The 25661-nt window shown below is 38.5% G+C and overlaps 1 protein-coding gene across 1 annotated transcript in view; it reads right to left on the bottom strand.

Moving 5' to 3' along the window:
* The window catches only part of znf276 (zinc finger protein 276), a 33963-nt gene extending 8391 nt beyond the window's left edge, over positions 1-25572 (bottom strand). Inside the window, exons 1-6 of the mRNA XM_060838050.1 lie at positions 25163-25572; positions 12717-13035; positions 10586-10656; positions 6827-7381; positions 5087-5168; positions 1225-1308 (exon numbers count right to left, since the gene is read on the bottom strand). Coding sequence (XP_060694033.1) covers positions 1225-1308; positions 5087-5168; positions 6827-7381; positions 10586-10656; positions 12717-13035; positions 25163-25469 — 1418 coding nt within the window. The 5' untranslated portion in view covers positions 25470-25572. The remainder of the gene's footprint in view (positions 1-1224; positions 1309-5086; positions 5169-6826; positions 7382-10585; positions 10657-12716; positions 13036-25162) is intronic.
* Between the last annotated feature and the right edge of the window lie 89 nt (positions 25573-25661).

The following is a 25661-nucleotide window of genomic DNA, read 5'->3' as shown; positions in this document are numbered from 1 at the left end:
TTTACTTTAATAGCTTGGAAAATGTAAAAATAAATCAAGCTTGTAAAGTTTGTAAGTTGACCACGAAGTTAACATTTGAAAACAGGCACCTATGGAGCTTCCATGTGTTACAAATAAGAAACAGGTTAAACACATTTTTAAAAAAATAGTCTTTGACACCTAATGTAAAAGTCATGTGGCATCAGGATCACTGCACACAAGTATACTGGCTGGGGCAAAACAATCTGCAGCAAATGAGAAAACATCATCTTTAATTGTAGGCAAGCACTATCTTTGACATTGACTCCAAATTCGAACTTGAAGGTAACATGGCTCAGCCACAAGTATTCAACTTCTTGATAATGATATTCAAATTATATTGTCTGTGACAAAACCTAATGGAAATTCCATTACAGGAATTGATGTTTACCAGACCATCTTAGCCCAACAGATATTGCTAAATTTGGTTTCTTACAAAGACTCAGATACGTAATAATACCCTCGTCTGTCAGCTTTTGGAGAAATCCATCTTCTGCTCAAATATAGTCTCAGCAATACAGTCCAGTGAAACCTACTGACTGTATTCAATTTTAAAACATTCTTTTACTTTTAATACAGCAGAGCATAAAAATCAAAAGCTCCAGCAAAGTTATAAAGGATATAATTTCATAATAACTTCAACAAATTACAGAATATAATTTACACAAAAATAAATCTAGAAACAGAGGTTGTACTATTTAGCATTGCCTCACATTTGAATAAATGGTTTTCCTTTTGTATTTTTCATGGTAGAATCACGAATATAGTTATATTGATGATATGCCCATCAAATCATTATTTATAAACAGACTGTTACCATTTTTAACGTGAGTGAGCTCAGTATTGGATTGCCTGTTTTCTAGGCAATAACTAAGGTAGTGAAATCACACTAAAATAATTAGTGTATCAGTTACTCAGAGCCAAAATGTTACAGGAGGCAAGAAAAGCTGAATTGACATACTCTGCTCGGCTTTTTGGCCAAGATCAAGTGGTTAAAAAAAATGATAAATACAGTCTTTTTATGATTAACCAAATGAAACAGTTTGCTATAGAAGTGAGGTACCAGGTTAAAAACACTTTATCCCAAATAAACAATTCTAACCAAGTAGAACTACAACAATCGATAGCGAAATAAAGCTACCATGTTCAAATTAAAGACAATTTGTTCCATTAAAAGAGAAAAATGCGATATTCGTTAGGACTCACTTCTTCTCCCAATATGGCTGAAAACACTCATCTGAAGAGCCATTCTTAACTTTTTCTTCCCCATCATCTTCACTTGACAAATACCTATAAAAATAGAGTAAGATTTAGCACACTTAAAAGAACGTAGTTGACAGTATAAGGACATAGAAGAATGGCATTTATCACATTCCCCTCAAGGTTCAATGGGTAGCCATACTTATACATGTTGTTTCTTCAAGGTGCCCAAATGAGAACAGATCAAAACAGCCTTAACACTGGAACTTCTAATCACTGCTCAATTTATTGGGTCTCAGAACAGGGAAGTTGAACTTGTCGCATGGTAGTACAGAACTTGAGTTTTGTTGAAATAAGAAGAGACGGGATGGTGAAGCTTTTCATTTCACACACATCAATAGTCACAATTGTTATATTTCAAAGAGGGCAACAATTAATACTGAGAAACTGATGATGACTGGTTGGCAAGTTGACTCAGACTGGCCAGGGGGAACATAGCAAGAGCTATTGTCCCCATTGTTTAATTCAAAAAACTACAATGACCAGACATGTTATTTTGTTACCTGCATATCAATATATGTAGGTTCTAGCAAGCGTGAATCATGCTACAAATCTAAGCAAAGGCTCACTGTGCAAGCTTGATGTTGAAATAGGGCATATCAAAGGATAATGGCTACCCCAACTCAGATCAGCACTCGCTAAATAGTGTACAAACTTACAATGGACCTTCTAGCCATTTCCAGACCTGAAAAGTGCTCAGTTTACTTCAAATTATGAAAGAGTAAAGTACAGAGGAACCTCAAATTATCCGAACATCAATTATCCGAACTTCGGATTATCTGAAGATGTCGAAGTCCCGATAAAAACATGACATGAAAAAGGTGTTTCCAACATTGACCACGTCTTTTGTTTACAATGATGAAAGGCGATGACGGCTTACTGAAATGCTGCTGAGAACAGTCACGGACATCAATGGGTTCTCTCTCTCTCTCTCTGGAGTTCTACACAGGGTGTACCCTAAACCCCCTTCCCCAGATAATCTCTCCAATATTGTCCTCTTGCAAAGGTGGAACTTGTCAAAAAGTTGCAGTAAAAAGTTGTGTGTGTGTGTGCGCGCACACGCGCTATTTTGAGACTCACCCCTCCTGTTGGGGGGGACTGGTCTGACATGGCTGCTGACAGGGCCAGGGTTGGACAGGGAGCGGTGGTGGGTGCGGAGGCTCACGCACAGTGTGCTGCTGCTTAATCTCCTGAACGGGAAGCAGACTTAGCAAGTGCTCATTGTGTCAATCCCATTGAACTGATTGGGGGGGCTGGGGGGCTTCAGCAATGCTGCAGGTCCCTTACACACGAGTGTGTATCTACTCAGAAACAAACTCTGAGACACAGAGAGGGAGCAAGGCAAGCAGAGCGAGGAAAAAAGGAAACTTCAGAAAACTCCGAGCCCCAGAGCAGTTACTCGAATAATCAATTATCTGAACGGAATAGTGCCCGTCCACGCCATTTGGATAATCAAAGTTCCTCAGTATCTCAAAACTTCAATCAATAGGCAAAGCCACACTGCTACCATGCAGTAATGATACAAATGCTATTTTCCACTCACAAAATACTTTATTGCTGTCAAATGAAAAAAGACTTTCTCTTTACCACACAAATGAATAATATGCTATACAAATGTCAATGCTGGTGTGTTGAAAATGTGTTGCTGGAAAAGCGTAGCAGGTCAGGCAGCATCCAAGGAGCAGGGGAATTGACGTTTCGGGCATGAGCCCTTCTTCAGGAATGAGGAAAGTGTGCCAAGCGGGTTAAGATAAAAGATAGGGAGGAGGGACTTGGGGGAGGGGCGTTGGAACTGCGAGAGGTGGAAGGAGGTTAAGGTGAGGGTGATAGGCCAGAGTGGGGGTGGGGTCGGAGAGGTCAGGAAGAAGATTGCAGGTTAGGAAGCGGTGCTGAGTTCGAGGTTGGGACTGAGACAAGGTAGGGGGAGGGGAAATGAGGAAACTGGAGAAGTCTGAGTTCATCTCTTGTGGTTGGAGGGTTCCTAGGCAGAAGATGTGGCGCTCTTCCTCCGGCCGTCGTGTTGCTATGGTCTGGCGATGGAGGAGTCCAAGGACCTGCATGTCCTTGGTGGAGTGGGAGGGAGAGTTGAAGTGTTGAGCCACGGGGTGGTTGGGTTGGTTGGTCCGCGTGTCCCAGAGGTGTTCTCTGAAACGTCCGCAAATAGGCGGCCTGTCTCCCCAATCTAGAGGAGGCCACATCGGGTGCAGCGAATGCAGTAAATAGTGTGTATGGAGGTGCAGATGAATTTGTGGCGGATATGGAAGGATCCCTTGGGGCCTTGGAGGGAAGTAAGGGGGGAGGTGTGGGCACAAGTTTTGCATTTCTTGTGGTTGCAGGGGAAGGTGCCGGGAGTGGAGGTTGGGTTGGTGGGGGGTGTGGACCTGATGAGGGAGTCACAGAGGGAGTGGTCTTTTCGGAATGCTGATAGGGGAGGGGAGGGAAATATATCCCTTGTGGTGGGGTTCATTTGGAGATGGCGGAAATGACGACAGATGATATGATGTATATGGAGGTTGGTGGGGGGTAGGTGAGGACCAGTGGGGTTCTGTCCTGGCGGCGATTGGAGGGGCTGGGTTCCAGGGCGGAGGAACGGGAAGTGGAGGAGATGCGGTGGAGAGCATCGTCGATCACGTCTGGGGGGAAATTGCGGTCTTTGAAGAAGGAGGCCATCTGGGTTGTATGGTATTGGAACTGGTCCTCCTGGGAGCAGATGCGGCGGAGACGAAGGAATTGGGAATATGGGATGGCATTTTTACAGGGGGCAGGGTGGGAGGAGGTGTAGTCTAGGTAGCTGTGGGAGTCGGTCGGTTTATAGTAAATGTCCATGTTGATTTGCCAAGTACAAATGCTGTACAACCCAATGACTGCCAGATTGTATCAAATCTTAGGTCCCTTCAACTGTACAAAGAAGACAGAATAGTGACTGTATTCAACCACCTTGTGCTTTCATAACTCAGAACATACTGATACAAATTCACAATTGAACAACACTTGCTGAACTACCCCAAACAGGTCATGAATTACACTAACAGCCAATTTAAAATTAATATGTAGGCTCACAACTTGGCTCACCAAAACTTTACAGAAACTGCATATCAGTAAGTAGGGAACTATACTTTGAAGGATGAAACAACCCCCAAATGTATTACATCTTCTTTGTGTTAAAAGGACAGGACATTTGTTCCCTGGTGCATTTTTATGCCCGTGCCATGACCAAAATCCACTTGCCAACCAAAATGACATCAACGAGCATTGGAGAGGTAGAGAACGTCAAAAAGATTTTTAAACTACAGCTGTTTGAGGATTTCCAAAGCAGAGGAATAGGAACAGTGCAACGTAAACTAAAAGACAAAAGTCTGAGGACATAAAATGAAAAAGAATGTCATTAAAACATGCGAAATCCAACATAGTTTTCTTATTACTTCAATTCAAATAAGTACAATAATTTCACCTATCATATTGTAAATGCTATTATGAATTTGCTCCATTAAGGTAATGCAGATGTGCTATTTGGGCCATTTAACTTAAGAGGGCTAAATCAAGTCATGGAATAATAGAATGTTTCAGCTATTAGCTATCTTAAATAGAAAGGTTTAACATTAATTTAAAATGTTTAAATAAAATCATATTATTCTAAAATGACCTAGAATTCAAGTAATCTAGGAATACTGAATCACTTTCTGAGAATGTGCCATACTTCCTAATTGCAACAAATCACAAAGATAATTCTGGGGTTCTGCCTGAAATATTTCAATTAAGCACTGAACTGCCATAAATACTAACAGCACTGACTGCAATGAAGGCCTACCTGTCAGAGAGGTCACTAGATTCTAATCCATCTGTAATATCATCCTTTATAGAACACGAAGCTTTGTTGCAGTCAATTTGACCTATTATATGAAAAGTGAAAAAAAGTGACAGGATGGGTATTCAATGATCACAGAACAGAATTAAATCAGCACAAACTATTTTCCTGTTACGTATTTGGTCATGAAGTGACAATCATGTATTTGTTAGTAATAAAGTTATCTAGTCACCGTTTAATCATAATAACCTAAACATAGTAATACTTTCTCTCTTTTTAGTTATATCTTGAAACCATAGCAGCCAGCTTGTAGCCTTGGATTCTGTTCATATTTAAACCAGGCAGATGTCTTAGCATTCTTCCTAGGCTACATTGTTCATTAAAACAAGGAACTGTGCTGCAGTGGTAACTATTGAGAGAAATTTTATTTCTGAAATTAGTTTCTTAAATGCAAGGAAGGTAGGTATTCTCTTAGATACTTATCCTTAAAGCTAATCTTGAGGCAATTCACTTCCACCACTTTGGCACAGATGACTGGAAAGGACTAACAACGTGATACAGTTTAAAGAAAACAATTTCATTCACCAAATTCCTTATTATATCATATCTGCCAAACTTCTACCATTTCCCCATCTCCCTACCTATCATTTCTATCCAAATGTGCTCTATGTACTCTTGAATGCCTCAACTGACTCTGCCTCCACCAGGTTTCCAAGCAGTACATTCCATACGCGAACTATTCACTGTGTAAAAAAGTTTTGTTTTCCCATATCACCTTTGCTTCTTTTGCAGGTCACTTTAAATCTAAATCCTCTCATTCTTTTTTTTAATGAGCAGGAAAAGCTTCTCCCTATTTACTCTGTCCAGCCCTCTCAGGATTTTGAGAACCTCTATCTCCGCTTTCTTCTCTCCAAGGAGAAGAGTCTGAACTCCTAAATCCTATCTTCACAAGTGAAACTTCTCAATCCTGGAACAGTCTAATGCAACCAGTCTTTTAGAAAGCCATATTGAGACTCAATAATTATACTTCTCCTTTTAAGAGTTCACTAACTTTGGCCAGCATTGTAGACCCTACTGCCTCAATTTTACATGATTTCAGTTTTGTTCCTGACACAAAACAACCATTTATTATTTCTTAGTTATCCTAAAACAGACTCTGTCATAGATATTGCATAAGAGAAATTATTTTTTACGGTATCTTTATTTAATAGGGCTCCAATAAGTTCAAAATGCACAGAACAAGATGAATTAAGTTTGCATTTTCCAATGAATTATTGGAATTCTGAACTGAATTTCCAAGTTTCTGAAAATTATAGTGACATTTCCAGTTTAAAAATAAAATTGAATAATCACAACACTGTTGATTTGTCCTCCCTACAGCATAGAAAGAATAGCACCTTACCTGAAAAGCAGGTTCTCAATAGTGCAGCAGTCCCAACATCTGCAAAGAACTACAGTGTGTTCTGATGTAACACTACCTCACGTTATAGAAAATTGCGCTGTAGAAGATCACTATACCCTTCAATAGAAAGTCTGCATTATCCAAATATTGGCCATAATTTGTCAATCGCGCTATAGCCAATTCAGGTTGATGAAACATGGAATTATCACTGTATTACCTAAAATCAATGGTCTTTAACTTTTCTACTTCTGAGGACACCACTGCATTGTAAGAGTCTAATTTCAATTATATAATAGCCCAAATATACAATTACATAATTTAACATTAAAAATGTATCTTACCTTTTGAATTTAATACTTGCATAGCATCCTGTAACTGAACCTTTTCCCAAGAGCACTCAGTACCATCAGAATCTACGTGCAAAAACATATCTTTGCTCAGCAGGTATTCTGAATTGTCCACATCTACTGGTTGTGAGGCTACTCCACTGTATGTACAAGGCTGAGAGTCAGATGACCATAGCGACACTGGAACTGGTTGAAGTTTACAGATTGAACCACTCTCACCATTTTCAGCATCCGTTCCATTTTGAGGTGGGAGGGGAATTACATTTCCTACAGTTTTCTCTTTCATTAAATCATTAGTCTTGCTGTGTGGGCATGGCATTTCGTTTAGTGCAACCTTTTGATTTGAATGCACATCCAAGATGTAACTGTGTCCTTCTGGACACCCCCATACAGCTCCCACTACTCCACGATACTCGGCAGATAAGACACTCTGTACATTCGGTAGTGACCCACAGCTGCTGCCATGTCGGTGAGCCCAAGTGACCAGAACTTGCAAACATTGTGGGCTTGCAGTTACTACACCGTCATTTAGCATCCATTTAAAATAATCTGAAAATAAATGAAATGAAAAGACAATTTGCAGCAGAATTAAACTAGAAACATATTTCAATACACCATCTTTAATAATCATGGTACATTGAGTTAAATATTCAAATGTCACTCTAATTGAACAAACATAATGGATATTGCTCCAAAATGCTCCATAAGATGAAGACATAAGTATAAGAAAATTAAAGCTCATTCAGATTTCATTCTTGATGTGTATAAGTTATTGCCAGATTAATTAATTATCTCCTAGTTAAAGCTCTCCAGGATAGCAGTGATCATAACATGATTTAATTCAACGTTCAGTTTGAGGGAAAGGAGAGTGTTTCAAAGATTAGTGGTACATAACAGTTATGAGGGTATAAAGACAGAGCTAAAATGAAGTGGGACACTAAGTTAAGAGAGAGGTCAGCAGAGTTACAGAAGACAACATTTCGGAGATCTGTCAGAATACTCAGAAAAGTATCACTTTAAGTAAAGGACTGACCATGCAAGGCAAACTAAAGAAGTTAAAATAGTATTAAACTTAAAGAAAAGGCAAAACATTCCACAAAAATGAAAGGCTGGTCAGAAGATTAGACAAAATTTAAGAACACAAAGAATGACTAAAATATTAATAAGGGGAAGATAGTTCGGAATATAAAAAGACAGCAAAAGTCTCTCCAAATACTTAAAAAGGGAAAGCGCAACCAAAATATGTGTTGGTCCCCTAGAAATTAAAAGTGTAAAAATTAAAAGTGCAAAAAAGGAAAATAGCAGAAGAATTTGAACATGTCTAGTAATTGGAAACCTTTAACCAGCAGTGTACCACAGCGATCAGACTTGCAACTGTTGCTTTTTGTTATGTACATTAAGACTTTGATGTGAACATGTAAAATTTAATTAGTAAGTTTGCAGATGACACGAAAATTGAGGGTATTGTTGATAGTTAGGAAGATGGACTCAGGCTGTAGTCTAATATTGATCAGCTAGTAAATTGAGCAGTGCAATGGCATATAGAATTTAATCCTGATGAGTGTGAGGTGATGTATTTTGGGAGGTCTAACACGGGAATGATATACATAATGAATGATAAGTCCCTAGAAAGTACTGAGGAACGAAGGGACCTTAGTGAACAAGTCCACAGATTCCTGAAGGTGTCAGCACAGATAGACAGGGTGCTGAAGGCATTCAGGATATGTGCCTTAATTAGCTCAGGTGTAGAACATATGAGCAAGGAAGTCTTGCTACAACTTTAAATCATTAGTTAAGGCACAGTCGGTATACAGATGAAGGATGTGCAGTTCTGATTACCATAATATGCAAAGGATGAGATTGCACTGGACAGTCTGCAAAAGAGATTCACCAGAATGTTGCCTGAGGTGAACGGTCTCAGTTAAGAGGAGAGACTGGATAGACTGAATTGATTCTCCTTGGGGCAGAGGAGACTGAGGGAGATCTGATTGGGGTATACAAAATTAGAGAGGCATAAACACAATAGATCGTGAGAATCTCTTTTCCATGGCAGACATATCTCAGACCAGAAGGCATACAATTAAGGCAAGGAGCAAATGTTCAGAGGAGATCTGCAAAAAATTCTGTTTCACCCAGTGAGTAGTAGATGTATGGACCGTGCTGCCTGAGAGGATGGAGGAGGCAGGTACTCTTGCAACATTTAAGAAGCATCTGGATGAGTACTTATACTCATTGTAGGCATTGTAGGCTATGAGCTGAAAATGTGTTGCAACACATTTTCAGCTCTGATACTCCAGCATCTGCAGACCTCACTTTCTCCTCCATTGTAGGCTATAGACCAAGTGCAGATGATGATTGATGATTAGTGTTGTTTGGTGTTTGCTGGTTAGCATTGACATGGTGGGCTGAAGGGCCTGTTTCTATGATGTTTTTTTCTGTGAAATATTCTGAGTCTGTCTTTACCCATACATGACACAGATAACATATCAGGAATAACTGTGAATCAGAATGTCAAAAAAGAGTGAACAATTACAATTACAATCACGAGACAAAAGGTGCCAAGAAAATTATTATAACTAAAATCTGACAAATCCCTGGCCTAAATGCGCTAGAGAAGGTAGTGGTGAGCTGCCTTCTTAAACAGCTACAATCCTTGGGGTGAAATAAATTAATAACCATGCAATATTATCCATGTTTGTCTGAGCCTAGCCTGTACTAGAAGCATCTTTAGTAAAAGTAAACCAATTCCTGTGACCTTGGCAGACAGTAACAGTTTACCTTGTTTGTCCTCAGAGAGACTGGCACTTTGCCTTACAAGTTGCAACTTTTTTTTCACATCCTAGCAATTGGAGACACAAAATCTCTCTTACTGTCTCTAAAGATGTGGCCTAAACTGATTGTTTCCAGCATTTGGTGGTTTCATTTGATTATTTCCAGCATCGGGAGAATCTTACTTTCATTTGCAGAGTCTGCCCTACGCTGTTTACACAAATTAATTCTGAGTACAACCAGTCAAGGGAATGAGAATTGGAAGAGAAGACAATGTCATCAGCAGACTAAACATGACAGAAAATTATCCATTCTTGCTAAAAGCCTCAAGTGTAGCACATGGGATTTTTGAAACATTAATATAAAAGGAAAAATGCATAACATCTCTGTAATCGTGTTGACATTCAAGAAAAGCCAGGCAGAACCATAACAAATGCTTTTTCAAGCATGGTTGAGGAAGAGAAGGGATGGAGATAATGATGGCTCAAATTATGAAGAAACATTCAACTATTCGAGATGTCTTGTCTTGAGTAATATATGCTGTTTCATCACACCAAACCTACAATAGTTTTAACATTCAGAAATGCATCTTCCAATACTTACAGTACAGAATCCAAAAGTAAAACATTGAAATTTCAGTAGGATGGCTGCAGAAAACCTATACCTTTTAGTGGGGAAAATACAGAACAACAGGACATAATTATTAATTTAATGTTAGGCCATTCAGGAGTGAAATTTGGGAGCACTATTTTGCAGGAAAAACATCAAGAAATTTGGAACTCTCCCCCTAAAGACAATAAATACTGACTGACTTGACACTTTCAATTTTGAGTCTGATGAATGTTTGATACTTAAGGATGCCAAGGCATATTGGGACATTGTACGATGTTGAAAGTGCTATACAAATGCAAGTTGTTGTTATTTAAATTTAAATTGTTTTATGCCCAGTAAACTGAATTAGAGTTGATACCACAATTCACTTACCAGAGATAGAATTGTCTAACGGAAATTGTGAAAGTGATGGCACTGATGATGATTTTGTTGGTGCAGCACATCTACAATGATAAAATAAAATAGAAGCATTATATCCAATTGCAATTGAAACAACAAACATTACTCCCTCAAAACTGAAAGATATGGGACAACCAGTTTGGAGACTAGGAATACCCCTTTACATCATAGATGGATATTCCTCTAGCACTCTGCCATTGTTTACAACTGAACTGTCATGGCAAACCCCTGTTCAGTTTACAATATGTCAAGTTTTTTACACTTGAATAGTCCAAAAATTGTTAAAAATCACACAACACCAGGTTATAGTCCAACAGGTTTAATTGGAAGCACTAGCTTTCGGAGTGCTGCTCCTTCATCAGGTGACAACCACCTGATGAAGGAGCAGCACTCCGAAAGCTAGTGTTTCCAATTAAACTTGTTGGACTATAACCTGGTGTTGTGTGTTTTAAATTTGTACACCCTTGTCCATCACCAGCATCTCCAAAAATTGTTGGAAGATAACTGACTACACGATGTAACAGTATAACTTGGAAATGCATATTCAGGTTTAGGGAAATAAAATACTTTTCCTTGACCACTTTATGCTGCAATATAACTTTATGCCTGTCTATAATAATTTAAATATAATCTAAACAATAACTTTCATTTATATAATGCTTTTAACAAAGATACCATTTCAAGCTATTTCACAGAAGGGAAACAAAAGCTTAATTGAAAACTAGTTTGGAGTAAAATCTGAAAGAGAATGAGGATCAGCATGGGAATCAGTGCTAGTGTTGAAAGGGATGGTCTGGGAAAAGTGTTGTGAATTCAACTTTTTATAATTTACATTAATGATTTGAATAAAAAAAACTGAAGGTATGGTTGCTAAATTTGCTGATTAGACAAAAATATGAGAAAGTAAGTTGGGAAGAGGACATGGAGAGGCTTAAACAGGATATAGGTAGGTTCAGTAAACAAATCTGGCAAACAGTGTGTGATGTGGATACCTGTGAAACTGTCCATTTCAGTGGAAAGAACAAAAAGGAAGTATATTATCTGTATGGTGATATGTAGAGTGATCTGGATGTCAAAGTGCATGTGAAGAAACAGTCAGTGTGCAGATGCAGCACATACTTACAAAGGCTAATAGAATGTTATTGCTTGCTGCATGAGAAATTGAAGACAAAAACAGGGAGGTACATTGCTGCAATACACAGACACTATTTGAACCCTGTAGTAGTGTTACTCATTTTATTTAAAGAAGCATATAAATGCTTTGGAAGTAGATCAGAAGTTTAACAGACTAATACCTGGACTGGGGATTGATTTATTTTAGGCGAAGACGTTGAACAGGCTAGGTTTGTATCTATTAGAGCTCAAAAGTGTAACAGGTGACTTAACTGTAACATATAGATTTTAAGGGGTCATCACAGGGTGGCTGTGGAAAGAATGTTTCTTGGAAATAATCTAGAATTAATGATCAATGTTTCAAAATAAGGCATTATCCATTTCACACAGAGACAAGAATAATTTTTTTACAGTTAAGAATTTTTGGACTCTCCCTCAAAGGACAGTGGAAATAGGGTACTTGAATACTTTTAAGAATATAGAAGATATCAGAAGTAATTAGGTTAGATGCAAGGGAGTGAAAGTTTATTGGGGGTAGATGGAATGGAATGAACACATCAGTCATGATATTACTGAATGATGGAGCAGACTTGAGGGGCAAGGGGCCCACTCCAGCTCCCAATTTGTACGTTCATAATGACTTTCCCTTCAAAATCTATCTCAAAGAAATAATGCAAAGGAAGACACGAGCTCTTGTGCCTCTAACATATCTTGCATGGATAAGCAAGGACAAAAATATTAAGGATTCAATTGTTCAAGGTATTGTAAAGTACAAAACCAGACAGATTTCTTTGCCATCTACAGATCATTAGACATGAATGAAAATGATGAATTAGTGTTGCTAAATAATACTCCTGGATCATTTTGATCATGCATTTATGCTTTGAATACAAAAAGGGACTTGGTTGTATTGCATTTGTAGTAAACAATACACACTTGGTAACATTAGACAGTACAGCACAATAATCATTCAGTTAGGTACTTGAAATACCTGCTAGACTCTTGTCCACGTTGTGCAGAACCTACTGGTGAAGAATTCACTCTTTGAATGTAGTTTCTCAATATACTCCGACATTTATAAAACTGAGCATGACACTTCCTGCAGATATATTGAGGCAAAGACGGATCCTGCCTTACTACAACACCAACTAATTTCTGAAAATCAGTACAGAAAGTCTGCTGTGCTCTGCGCTGCCTCTCTGGATTCGCCTCGAGCAAAGGAACTTTTGCAAAAACATTACGTAGACTCCTGGAGGAAAACCTTCCATGACAAAGACGGCAGTAGCTGGTGGTTGCAACAAGAGGTGTAGCTAATGAGAAACAGGATACAAGTATACAAGTCAGCACATATTATTCTGGGAGTCAAACATTCAAGTTTCTTTTAAACATTTCACAGCACTGCATTTAGCATAAAATCTCCATGAAATTTAATATGCTATCATCTGTTGTTACTTTAAGGAAAACTCATTAAAGTCGTGAGTTATTTTTAAAATAAAAACAGCACTTATTTGTGAAGATATATTAATTAGAAGTAAACCAAACACAACTGATCTTGCCAGCAGTGATTAAAAACTGACACAGCACATCAAGATTGGTTTGATAAAGGTAACCTTTGTGAATTCCTAATGACATCAAAATGGGAATATCTTCCATCAAGAGTAGGAATGAAAATATGGTAAGAACTTGGAACATACAACCAAAAGAAATGGTTGAAAGAAATCATACAATATCTTAAGGGGATACCAACCAAACACATGAACAAGAATACGTGGTGACATTGGTACATTTATATGAAAAAACTTGACAGGAGGCTTATGAGGGGCATCAACACTGGCATGAACTTGTTGGCTGAATGTGCTGTCCCTTACCTATTGTGAGATGAGCAGAAGGACAAGCAAGTTGACTGAAAGGACATATATCTTAAAATTTATGAAATATTTGTGCAATCTTTTCATGATCAGAATAGAATCATGGCATTTGCTTAATTAGTTGGCAATGATTTTCAGGTCTTATTTTAATGAATAATCCCAAAAAAAAATTAAAGAATATGAAGCATTATTGACATCTCCTAAAACAGAATTTGAAGTTTAACATAATATGATCCATGTTTTGTTTATATTTTCACAATTGTTTTGTTGATCTCATCTACTTCAGATTCAGTTTTAGCATTACAAAGATATCGCCTTCAAACACATATTACAAGGCATACCTCAAAAACCAGTTTTCAGTGTGATAAAATTTAAACTAAACATATCTTTCTTCAAGTGACAATTATTGTAGATCCTTTTGGCTTAACGTACAAGTTATTATCGCATATTTACTTTACATATTCTTGTGGTATAGCACAACACATGAATATATAAACGATTGAAACTGGAAAAACTGAGTAACGCTCAAAAATTAAAAGATTACCAGAAACCATCAACATGCAATGAGAAAAGATATCCCACACATAGAAAAGATAAGTTAAATTAAAAGTATGTCAGCTGTTAAATTTATACATAGAGTGCACTGTCAATTGGAGAACAGAATATTTTAACTGAATCAATTGTGCTATTCCAGTGAGAAACTAGAGCTGTTCAGCTTCTCTAACCTTTTTCTAAAATGTGATGCCCAGAATTGGACAATGGGCTGCTGCAGCCACTTATGGCCTCCCTCTTACTGTAGTAGTGAATTCCACAGTCTCACCAATCTCTAGGTGAACAAATTTCTCTTAATTGTGAAGATACATTAATTAGAAGTAAAGCAAAGACAACTGATCTTGCTAACAGTGACTAAACGTTGGAATAGCACATAGTGTGTGTTTGGAAAAAGGATCTCAGTTAATTCCTAATGACATCAAAATGGGAATATCTTTCACTAACATTAGGAATGAAAATATGGTAAGAAATTAGAATTTGCTACCAACAAAAGTGGTTGAAACAAATTATATAATTTCTAAAGGGAAACCAATCAAGCAAAAAGTGAACAGGTTAGTGAATAATCTTAAAAGGTTTACCCATTAAAGTATAAACCCTGATTCTGGACTCCAGAATTGGGAACATCCCTCCTGCACTAATATCTAGTCCTGTTAAATTTTTATAGGTTTCTACAAGACCCCCTCATTCCTCTAAACTCCAGTGAATGCAATCCTAACCGACTCAGTCATGTTCAGCCCAAAATGTTCAATCTCCTGCTCCTCGGATACTGCCTGACCTGCTGTGCTTTTCCAGCACCACACTCTAGACTCTGATCTCCAGCATCAGCAGTCCTCACTTTCTGCACATTCATACGTCAGTCCTATCATCCCAGGAATCAATGTGGTAAACTCTCACTGCACTGCTTCAATGATGCGACTATCTTTTCTCAGATAAAGGAAACTGAATGTTCAAAAAGTGCACGCAATATTCCAGGTGTGGCTTCCTGTACAACTGCAGCAAAATATCCTTGATCCTGTAGTCGAATCCTCTTGCTATGAAAGCTAACATACACAGTTTTCCTTCTTTACTGTCTGTTGAACCTGCACGTTTACTTTCAATGACCGATGCATGCAGACACCCAGGACTCATTGAACATTCCCCTACCTCATTTCACAGATGTTCAAATAATAACTTGCCCTCCTATTTTTGCTAGTAAAAAGTGAGGTCTGCAGATGCTGGAGATCACAGTTGAAAATGTGTTGCTGGTTAAAGCACAGCAGGTCAGGCAGCATCCAAGCAATAGGAAATTCGACGTTTCGGGCATAAGCCCTTCATCAGGAAAGCGGATTCCTGATGAAGGGCTTATGCCCGAAACGTCGAATTTCCTATTCCTTGGATGCTGCCTGACCTGCTGTGCTTTAACCAGCAACACATTTTCAACTCCTATTTTTGCTACCAAAGTGAATAGTCTCACATTTATCCACATTATACTACATCTGCCATGCATTTTCCCACTTACTCAGCCTGTCCAAATCACACTGCGACATCTCTGTATCCTCCTCAAAGCTCAGCTTTCCACCCAGCTTTCTCTCATCTGCAAATTTTGAAATATTACATTTAGCTTCCTCATCTAAATCATTAACACATATTGTGACTAGCTATGAAATCAGAGCACAAAAGTAAGAAAATTCTATCAAATGCTTTACAAAATGACTGATTAAGTGGCTGCAGCAGTCCATTGTGCAATTCTGGGCATCACATTTTAGAAAAAGCTTTGAAGCCTCAGAGAAGTACAAAGGAAATTTATGAACTGGTATCAGCGATGAGCAATTTCAGTTATATGCAAAAGGTAGAGATCGTTCTTCAAACAGAGAAGGTGAAGGACAATTTAAGTAGTATATAAAATTGAGGAATTTTGATACAGTAAACAAGAGATCGTTTCCACAAACAGGAGGGTTGGAAATCAGAGGAAGTAACTTAAAATCAGTGCCAGAAGAACTAAAGAAGGTTTGAAAAAAAATTTTTAAGCAGTGAGTTACAATTATATAGTCTTAAAGGTGGTGATACACAGTCTTAAGAGATGGTGGGAACAGATTGAAGTGTAATGTGCTCAAAGAGGGGAGAAAGTGCAGTATAATGAGTGTCTAAGTGGATACTCTTTCAACGAAATGGCATAGGCACATTCAGACTGAATGGCCTCCTGTTCTGTATGATTCTGTTCAATCTCATACTGCCAACTGTGAGGTATTTTACTACACCTACCTGTTTTTCTCCCTTTTAAAAGTATCAACGTCACTCATTTAGAAATAAGCTCTCAATCAATTACACATACCCCATTATCTCTTCTTTCAGCTCAAGCTCTATTTTATTCCAGCTATGTATCAAATTTAGATCATTACATTCAGGGAAAAGCAATAGGAATGATTTGTATTATATTGCCTTCTTCATACAAGAGAATATTTCAAAATGCATTACGGGGAGACAGGTGAACATTAAGCATGAAATTAGATATTTAAAAAGTTAAAGATATGATTATTTTTAACCACTGCCTTTGCCTGTGGTTTTCAAACTTTTCTATAAAAGTGTTCTCACACACACGGACGTATTCTAAGAGAAGTAGTCATGAATTCTGCTTGCTTTAGATAGCTGACACCACTATCTTCTTTGTTATCGAGCAGACGTGTTGTAGTTTTAATAAATCCATAAATATGACTAAAAAAACCTTTTAAAGGTTCTCTCAGATGACTAGTGTGAAAAAGATGAAGGTTTTTGCATTTATTGATAAATCAGGCTAAATCATCCCATTATTGTTGAACAGTGAAGCATCAGGCAGAATTTCTTTTTCTAATTTGTTTATGGGACTGAACATTGCTGGCTAGTCAGGTATTTATCTCCTAACCGTAATTTCTCAGGAATAGAGGTCTTGCTCGGTTATTTCACAGCACAGTTAAGAGTCAACCACATTAGAGTCATATGCAGGACCAACCAGGTCAGGATAGCAGATTTCCTTCCCCAAAGGACACTAGTGAACCAGAGGGTTTTCTTCCCACCCACAATTGATAATGGGCACATGGTGGCCATTGGGCTAACTTTTAATTCTAGATTTTATGTCATTGAATACACATCTTCAGTATATTTGCTTGGGGTTCTGGATTTCTAGTTCTGTAACACTACCAGGATGCTACTGTCTCCCCACCAAAGCTAGGCCCTGATTGTTCACATGGATTTCTTCCAATTTCCTGCTGTAATTTCAGTGGCAGCCCAAGAGAAATGATTCCTGCTAAAGGACTTCAGGGCTAGTTAATCTTCAAATGTGTTACTGTATTATAGTTTAAGCTTCAATAAACAAAATCTACTGGAAGTCAGATATTTATTTGTTAATGAAATGTGGTCAACTAACGGACAAATTCTGCAAGACTGGGCAGTACCTGGAATATTAAAAACACGCTGGACTGAAACACCAACCTGTATTCTCAGGGAAAATGGACCACCTTGCAGATTAAATGCAAAACTACATTTCAGATTTATTGTGGCATATGAAAAGATGCAACATGATTGACCAAAATGTCTTGCAAGATATGATATTCAAGTAATATTATAGATCATAAAATGCTACTGCACAGAAAGAAGCCCATCATGTCCATACTAGCAATCACGTACCCATCTATGCTAATCCCATTTCCCAGCACTTGCCCCACAGCCTTGTTTTCTATGGCATTTGAAAAGTTCATCTAAATAGTTCTGAAGTGTTGTAATGCTTCCCGCCTCCACCACCCATTAAGACAGCGAATTCTGAATACCCATCAACCTCAGGGTAATTTTCTTTTAAATTTCCCCTCAAAATCTCTTGCACCTTACCTTAATTCCATTTGCCTTAGTAAATATTTCCATCTAGTATGGGAAAAGTGTTTATCTCTATTGACAGTATGTATACTCTACATACATTTGTGGATCACAATCAAGTCTCTCTTCAGCCTTTTCTGCTCCAAAGAAATCAAGCCCAGCCTATCTAGTCTCTTCTAAGTGAGACACTTCAGCTTTGGCAGCAGCCTAGGGAGCCCGCTGCAAACTCTCTGGCTGAATCATATCCTTCCTATACTGTAATGATCAAAACTGCACACAGTACGCTAGCTGTGGTCTAACTAACATTTTATACAGTTCCAACATAATTTCCCAGCCTGTGTTCAATGCCTTGACTAATGAAGACAAGTATCCTATTCACATTCTTGACCACTTTATCCACCTTTCCTGCAAGGATCCATGTATATGCACATTAAAGTTCCAATGATCCTCAGTACTATCCAGGATCCTACAAGTAATCATGTATTGCCTTGCCTTATTTGTCCTTCCAAAATGCATAACTTTATTTTTAAGTAGTAAACTACATCAGCCTCTGTTCTGCCCATCTGACTAGCCAGTATCTTCCCACAGTGTCAGAGTCACCCTGCATGGAAGCAGACCCTTCGTTCCAACCAGTCCAAGTCAACTATGTTCCCAAACTAAACTAGTCCCACCTGCTTGGCCCAAAAACCCTCCAAACCTTTCCTATTCATGAACTTTTAAATGTTGTGAATGTACTTGCATCCACCAGTTTCCCTGGCAGTTCATTCCATACGAACCACTGTGCAAAAAATGTTGCCCTCATATAAGTTTTAAATTTGTCTCCTCTCACCTTAAAAATATGCCCCCTAGTTTTAAACTCCGCCTCGCTAGAGAAAAGACCCATGTTATTCACTTTATCTATGTCCCTCATGATTTCATAAAAGCAAAAAGATCACCCCTCAACCTCCCATGCTCCCATGAAAAAATGCCCAACCTTTCCAGGCTATTTTCATATCTCAAACCCTTCATTCCTGGAGTTTAAGCGTTTCCTCCACAACCATAAAAACAATCTTCAACCTACTGTCACTAAGACAATTTTGGATCCCATTTGTCATGAATAAAAGGACTCTTGCCTTCTTGACCAGTCTACCATGTGGCACCTTGTCAAAAGCCTTACTAAATCATTGTAGATTATACCATCTGCATTAGCCTTATCTACACACCTACTCAACTTCTCAAAAAACTCAATCAAACCTGCCAGACATGATCTTCTCCTAACAAAGCCTACACTTGAATAATCCTTCTCTCTGTAAATGGAGATAAATTCTGTCCGTCAAAGTTTCTTCCAGAAGACTCCCTATCACTGATGTTGGGCTCATTGGGCTATTGTTCCCTGGTTTAGCCCCAGCACCCTTCTTAAAATCCTCTGGCACCTCCCATAGCAGCTTAGGACACATCAAATCTAGGCTTAGGGATTTATCCAATTTTAAGTCTGTTAAAGCCTCCTCACTCTAAATGCTAATTTACTCAAATGTATCACAGTTTCCCCTAATTTCAATATTTACATTTTCAATAGTGAATACAAGGTAATCAATTAAAACCTTACGTATTTTTTCTGGCTCCATTCAGATTGCCACTTTGGACCCTAATAGGTTCTACTCTTTGGTGGTTATTTTCTTATCTCTAACATACTTACAAAATGCCTTTGGATTATCCTTTATTTTACCTACTTGTGTTTTTTCTATACTAATTTAGGGCTTCAACACCTGCTGTTTTTAGCCCTCAATATCAACCTTATGCAATTACGTATGATCTTTGACATCCTGGACACATTTTCACCATCTGCCTCCCCCACCCTCCACTTTATAGGAACTATTTATTTTAAATGCCTCTCACGGTCTGATGGAGATTTTCCTTATGTTGCTGTCCCCAGTCCACTTTGACAAGAACACATCTTACCATTTTAAAACTTTGCTTTCCCTCAATTCAAAACCTTTATATCTTCACCAACTTTATTCTTTTCCGTATGTACCTTAAATTTTGCAGAATTACATCACAATCACCAAAACTGTCCCCCAATGACACTTCTAATCAATCCAAAAAAGGAGTTCCTGCACTGTCCTCCCTCACAGGGCTTCTGACACACTGGTATAAACGGCTTTTCTGGCCCCTCTCAGCCTTTTACACTGTGTCTGCCCCAATTAATTTTGGGGAAGTTGAAATCCCCTTTTATTATTACTCTGTTATTTTTACACTTCTCAGATATTTGTTTATATAATTATCATTCTAATCTCTCTTTCTGACTGCCCTTTTGTTTTTAAATTCTACTTGTATGGCTTCAATCAAGGAACATTCTAAGATATAAGACTTCCATTTTGCAGTAATTGATTCTTTGATCAATAGTGCACCATCTCCTACACAATTCTGACGAAGGATCACTGGAATCAAAGTGTTAATTTTTATTTTCCTCTCTATAAATGCTACTAGACCTGTGTTTCTCCAGCATTATGTCCCTTGTGCCTTAACTTGACTATCTATGGTCTACCTTCCAGCTGACTTGATTTTTCTTTTACATTTGCCTGTGCATTACTCCTTATTTCACCTCCACTCTGTGTTATCATTCACCTGCCAAATTTGTTTAAAACCCCTACTAGTAGTACTGGCAAACCGCCTAAAAAGATGTTGGTCCCACTACCATTCAGATGTAAACTGTCTGGACATGTACACCTTCCTCAGAAATGGAAACAGCGATTCAGGAATCTAAAGCACTCCCTCCTGTACCAACTCTTCAGCCACGTATTTATCTGCTCCATCTGCCTATTCCTTTGCTCACTAACATGTGACAAGGAATGATCCCCAGAGATTACAACTTTTAAGGACCTGCTTTTGAGTCTGCTACCTAGATCCCTATATTCTTGCTGCCTCTGTCATTGGTATCAATGTGAATCACAACCTTTAAATGTTTACCTTCCCCCTTCCGAATGCCCTACAGCCAGTGATATTTTTGACCCTGGCTACTGGAAGACAACACTATCCTAGAGTTACATCTGTAGCCAGAGAAAGGTTGTCTGGCCCCCTCACTATTAAGTTTCCTCCAACTATCGCTGCGCCTCTTGACAGACCAAATGAAAGATTCAATTATATATAAAAGGACATAAAATTAGAAAAGAATGTGATTGTCAACCAGCAAAGAAAGCATGTTTCAGTAACAATATTTCCTCTTATCAGAAGGTCTGTTTCCATGCTGTACATCTCTATGACTCTAAATATCTGGCTGGGTATGTGAATAGGAAGGGTTTAGAGGGATATGGACTAAATCCTAGCAAATTGGACGAGATAAATTTAGGATATCTGGTTGGCACGGAAGAGTTGGAGCAAAAGGTCTGTGTCCATGCTGTACATCTCAATGACTCTAAATAAAAGGTTCTGTCAATAAAAGCCTCAAAAGATCTGAAAAAATAGAAAATTCCAGACATTTCAAATCAATACAGACCATGCAGGAATATTAGCATGTCTTGATCAGAAAACATAAACTCAGATACATGTTTAATCAGTGTCAACATTGAAGTTTAATAGGTATTACCATCCAAGACCACATTTTATAAAAAAAAATGAGATCCAGAAAAGACAGACCCACCATGTGTACCAGGGTCAAAAATATCACTGGCTGCAGGGCATTCTGAAGGGGGAAGGTAAACATTTAAAGATTGTGATTCACATTGATACCAATGACAGAGGCAGCAAGAATATAGGGATCTAGGTAGCAGACTCAAAAGCAGGTCCTTAAAAGTTGTAATCTCTGGGGATCATTCCTTGCCACATGTTAGTGAGTAAAGGAATAGGCAGATGGAGCAGATGAATATGTGGCTGAAGAGTTGGTACAGGAGGGAGTGCTTTAGATTCCTGAATCATTTTTCCATTTCTGAGGAAGGTGTACACGTCCAGACAGTTTACATCTGAATGGTAGTGGGACCAACATCCTTTAAGGTGGTTTGCCAGTACTATTAGCTGATTCTATCTCAATTAAGAAATCTGATACTTCTATGATTGGGTTGGAACAATTGCAAATAATCTTGACCTCACAATATACTTCCCATTTATTTTAAAGAAATTATTTTGATATATTAGGTGCTAAAATCAATGTTTTAAAATTTTTGTCAACTTGTCCTGCAAAACATTACTGCATTTAATAAATGATAAACTGAATTGCTTGAGAAAAATAAAAGCCACACTCTAATTATTTAGTGATGGAAGTTTGACTATAAAGGAATATGAGAGGTTTCTGAAGGCCAAATTACTGTCCATGTTTTTCTGAATATTTCAGTATTTGCAGCATAGTTAAGAATAAAACTGACCCACAATGGTAGCACTTTCCTTTATGGACCTAACAGCCATTTTTTATAAGTTAATGAGAAATTTGCAGAATTTTCTTCATGCTTGCAGAGAACCTCAAATAAAAAAAATTATGGCAAGCACAAAAAAATTAGGGCAGCATGGTGTCTCAGGGTAAACACTGCTGCCTCACAGCACCAGGGAACCAGGTTCGATTCCCACCTTGGGCGTGGAGTTGCACATTCTCCCCATGTCTGTGCCGGTTTCCTCTGGTTTCCTCCCACAATCCAAAGATGTGCGTCAGGTGAAATGGCTATTCTAAATTGTCCATAGTGTTAGATGCATTAGTCACGGGTAAATGTAAGGTAGGGGAATGGGTCTGGGTGGGTTACTCTTCGGAGGGTTGGTTTGGACTTGTTGGACTGAAGGGCCTGTTTCCATACTGTAGCGAATCTAATCTAATCACTGTGTTATTGGATTTCTGATTCAACTACGCCTGCTAACCAAATGCAAATAGTCATGCAGACCTCTAACAAAATTTGAATCCATTTTAACTACTGCTTAGTGTTTTAGAAGGTATGTAGGTCACACCTTTGAAGTTTTTAAAAAAAATGTATTAAAAATACAGTGAGGGGAACATAAAAGAAAATATAAAAGTCAGAAGAATTATGTCTTCAGTTGGCAGGTAGGACTAAAAGAAACTGCAAAGGTATAGATCAGCGTATCAATGGAGAAGCTTACAGATCCGGGCTTAATACATTTGAACTACTGAATTTTATTCAAGCATCAGTTTATGCAGCTTGAGTGTTGGAACAGTTAAAAAGTGAAAGTAATATTTGAAGGCTTTTGTGTCAGCCTCACTTTAGGGGTCAAAGGAGTTTTTGAAATATTAAACTATTTATTTGAAATAAGGAGGGGAATATCAAAACTAAGATGCAGTTTAACAGTCAATACAGTTGCAAAACCTTCAAAATCTCAATAAACCTTTCAATTGGAAAAGCTGCCTTAAAAGGCTCCAAGACTCAGGGTACTTTTGTAATAGATTTAAGAAAGAAGAGTGAATTTTCTAATGCTGAATGAACAGAGACTCTAGACTATAACAGTTGCAAATCTGACTCCTATTTTTGAAAAAGTGATAATATTACGTAATTAAGTAAAGAAGGAACACATCTGGCCCATTGTGTCTGCACCAGGTCTTCAAATGAGAACAATTTCCTGCATAATTCTGTACATTAATTTTCAGATAACATTTTAATTCCCTTTAGAATGCTTCAGTTCAACCTGCCTCTGCCACTTTATCAGGCAGTGCATTCCAGACACTGCCCGCTTGTTGCATGAAAATACTTTTTCCCTTGTCACTTTTTCTTCTTTTACTAATGACTTTAAATTTGCGTCCTGTCATTCTCATACATTTCATTAACAGGTATAGCTCTCCCTATCTGAATTTCCCAGGAGCTTCATGATTTTGAATCTCATAGTCTTCTCTTCTATAAGGAAAATATTCTCAATTTCTCCAATCTATCTTCATAACTGAAGGTTTTAACCTGGGAATAGTTCTCCTGGATATTTTTCTGCACCCTCTCCAATGCCTTCACATGCAAAAGTGCAGCACCCAAGATTTGATGCAAACACCAGGCAAGACTGAATCAGAGTCCTATACAAACTCAACATAACCTCCATGTTCTTGTACTCTATACCTCTATTAATAAAGCATAGGATACAATACACTTTATTTATCTCTATATTATCCAGTCCTGTCACCTTCAATAACTTGTATACATATCCATCCAGATTTTTGTACTCCTGCACCCCTTTCTGAATGGTGTCTTTTATATTATCCTCCTTCCAAAAGTGATCAAATTTTTCTGCATTGAACTTTAGCTGTCACCAGCTCCACCACCTTGTCTCAGTCAGAGTCATACAGCATGAAAATAGACCCTTCGGTCCAACCAGTTCACACTAAACATAGTCCCAAACTAAACTAGTCCCACCTGCCTGCTCCTGGTCCATATCCCTCCAAACCTTTCTTATTCCTTTATCTCTTCAAGTGTCTTTTTTTTTAAAAAAAAGGCTCTACACAATCCTCAACACAGTTCACAATTTTTCAAAGTCTTGTATTTTCAGCAAACATTGAAGTTACACCCTGTATACCAAGGTGCAGGTGATTAATATAGATTAAAATCTGTCTATATTGTAGACAGCAAGAAATGAGCATTACATGAGGAGTTTCTGGGGAAGCTGTGCTGTATGTTAAATGATGTGTTGTGGGAATCAGTGTTTATTAGTTCTTTAAAGAACGTAATTATGCCAGCTAAATTTACAGCTGACGCTACACTGGTAGCAGGGGCAAATAATGTTCAATGTGCACAAAACTAAAAGGAGGTGGCAAATAAAACTTAATAGGATGTAGCTTTGAGAGATCTGGCAGAAAACCATATGACCCTAAACCCTTGAAACTCAAACACTTGTTTCAAGTCTTTTTTCAAGTGAGGAAAAAAATCGTAGGATAACTAGTTTCCTTAATTCTGAAACTAATTTAGTAGATCGCACCGAAATGGTACATTGCGGGCAATCTGGACATTGCTCATGCTCAAAAGTAACTTTCGAAGTCTGGCTATGGTTGCTCTGTAAACCAACGTGGACATGACAGAGCTCCAGAAACTAATGTTGTAAAGGGTTAGAGAAGTGACAAGTTTAGGAAGGCAGCCTTGCCAGGGTCACAGGACAGCTAATCCGCCTACTTTTCTTGAAACTGTGCTACCAGAATCGGTAGACAGTAGTTCCCGTAGTTAATATCTCATCAGACAGTCGGTGCCTCTAACAATGTTGCACTAACCCCAGAGTAAACCCGAGCTCCTGGAGTAAAGGGGAGTTGTTCACTCACTCACTGAGCGGGTGTTAACTGAGTCAAGGTGAGGACAGGCTTTGGATAATCCCAGACCAAACAGCTGCAGCTTTTTAAAGGGCGACGGATGACGGTCGTTCAAAGGCGGCCCAGGCCGGGGGCAGTAACCTGACTCCACACCGGCCTCAGGCCCGGGGGCCTCATCACCCCGCGGCGGAACTCCGGACTCGGACTGAGGCCCCGGCCGCTCGGGGCGGATCCACCGCTGCCGCTGAACCTCAGACAGCCTTTTCATTTTCTGCACCACCGACACCGAAACGAAGCGGCCGCGTTTGTTCCGCTTCATTTCTTCTCAGCAAAAAGTTTTTTTAAAAGAGAAAAGCTGCCACCCGGGCAAACGGTAAACAACCGGAAACGGAGTGTAAAGGGACCGGCAGGAATGACCCTCCGGACTGCACATCCACACCGCTACAACAGTTCCGGGCTGAGAAATCTGAGAGTTTAAACCAATAAAATATTGACCACATTCATGCCCAAT

Source organism: Hemiscyllium ocellatum, chromosome 17 (genome assembly GCF_020745735.1).
Source record: "Hemiscyllium ocellatum isolate sHemOce1 chromosome 17, sHemOce1.pat.X.cur, whole genome shotgun sequence".
NCBI lineage: Eukaryota > Metazoa > Chordata > Chondrichthyes > Orectolobiformes > Hemiscylliidae > Hemiscyllium > Hemiscyllium ocellatum.
The sequence above is the reverse complement of the archived record's forward strand: the minus strand, read 5'-3'. Positions and strand labels throughout refer to the sequence as shown.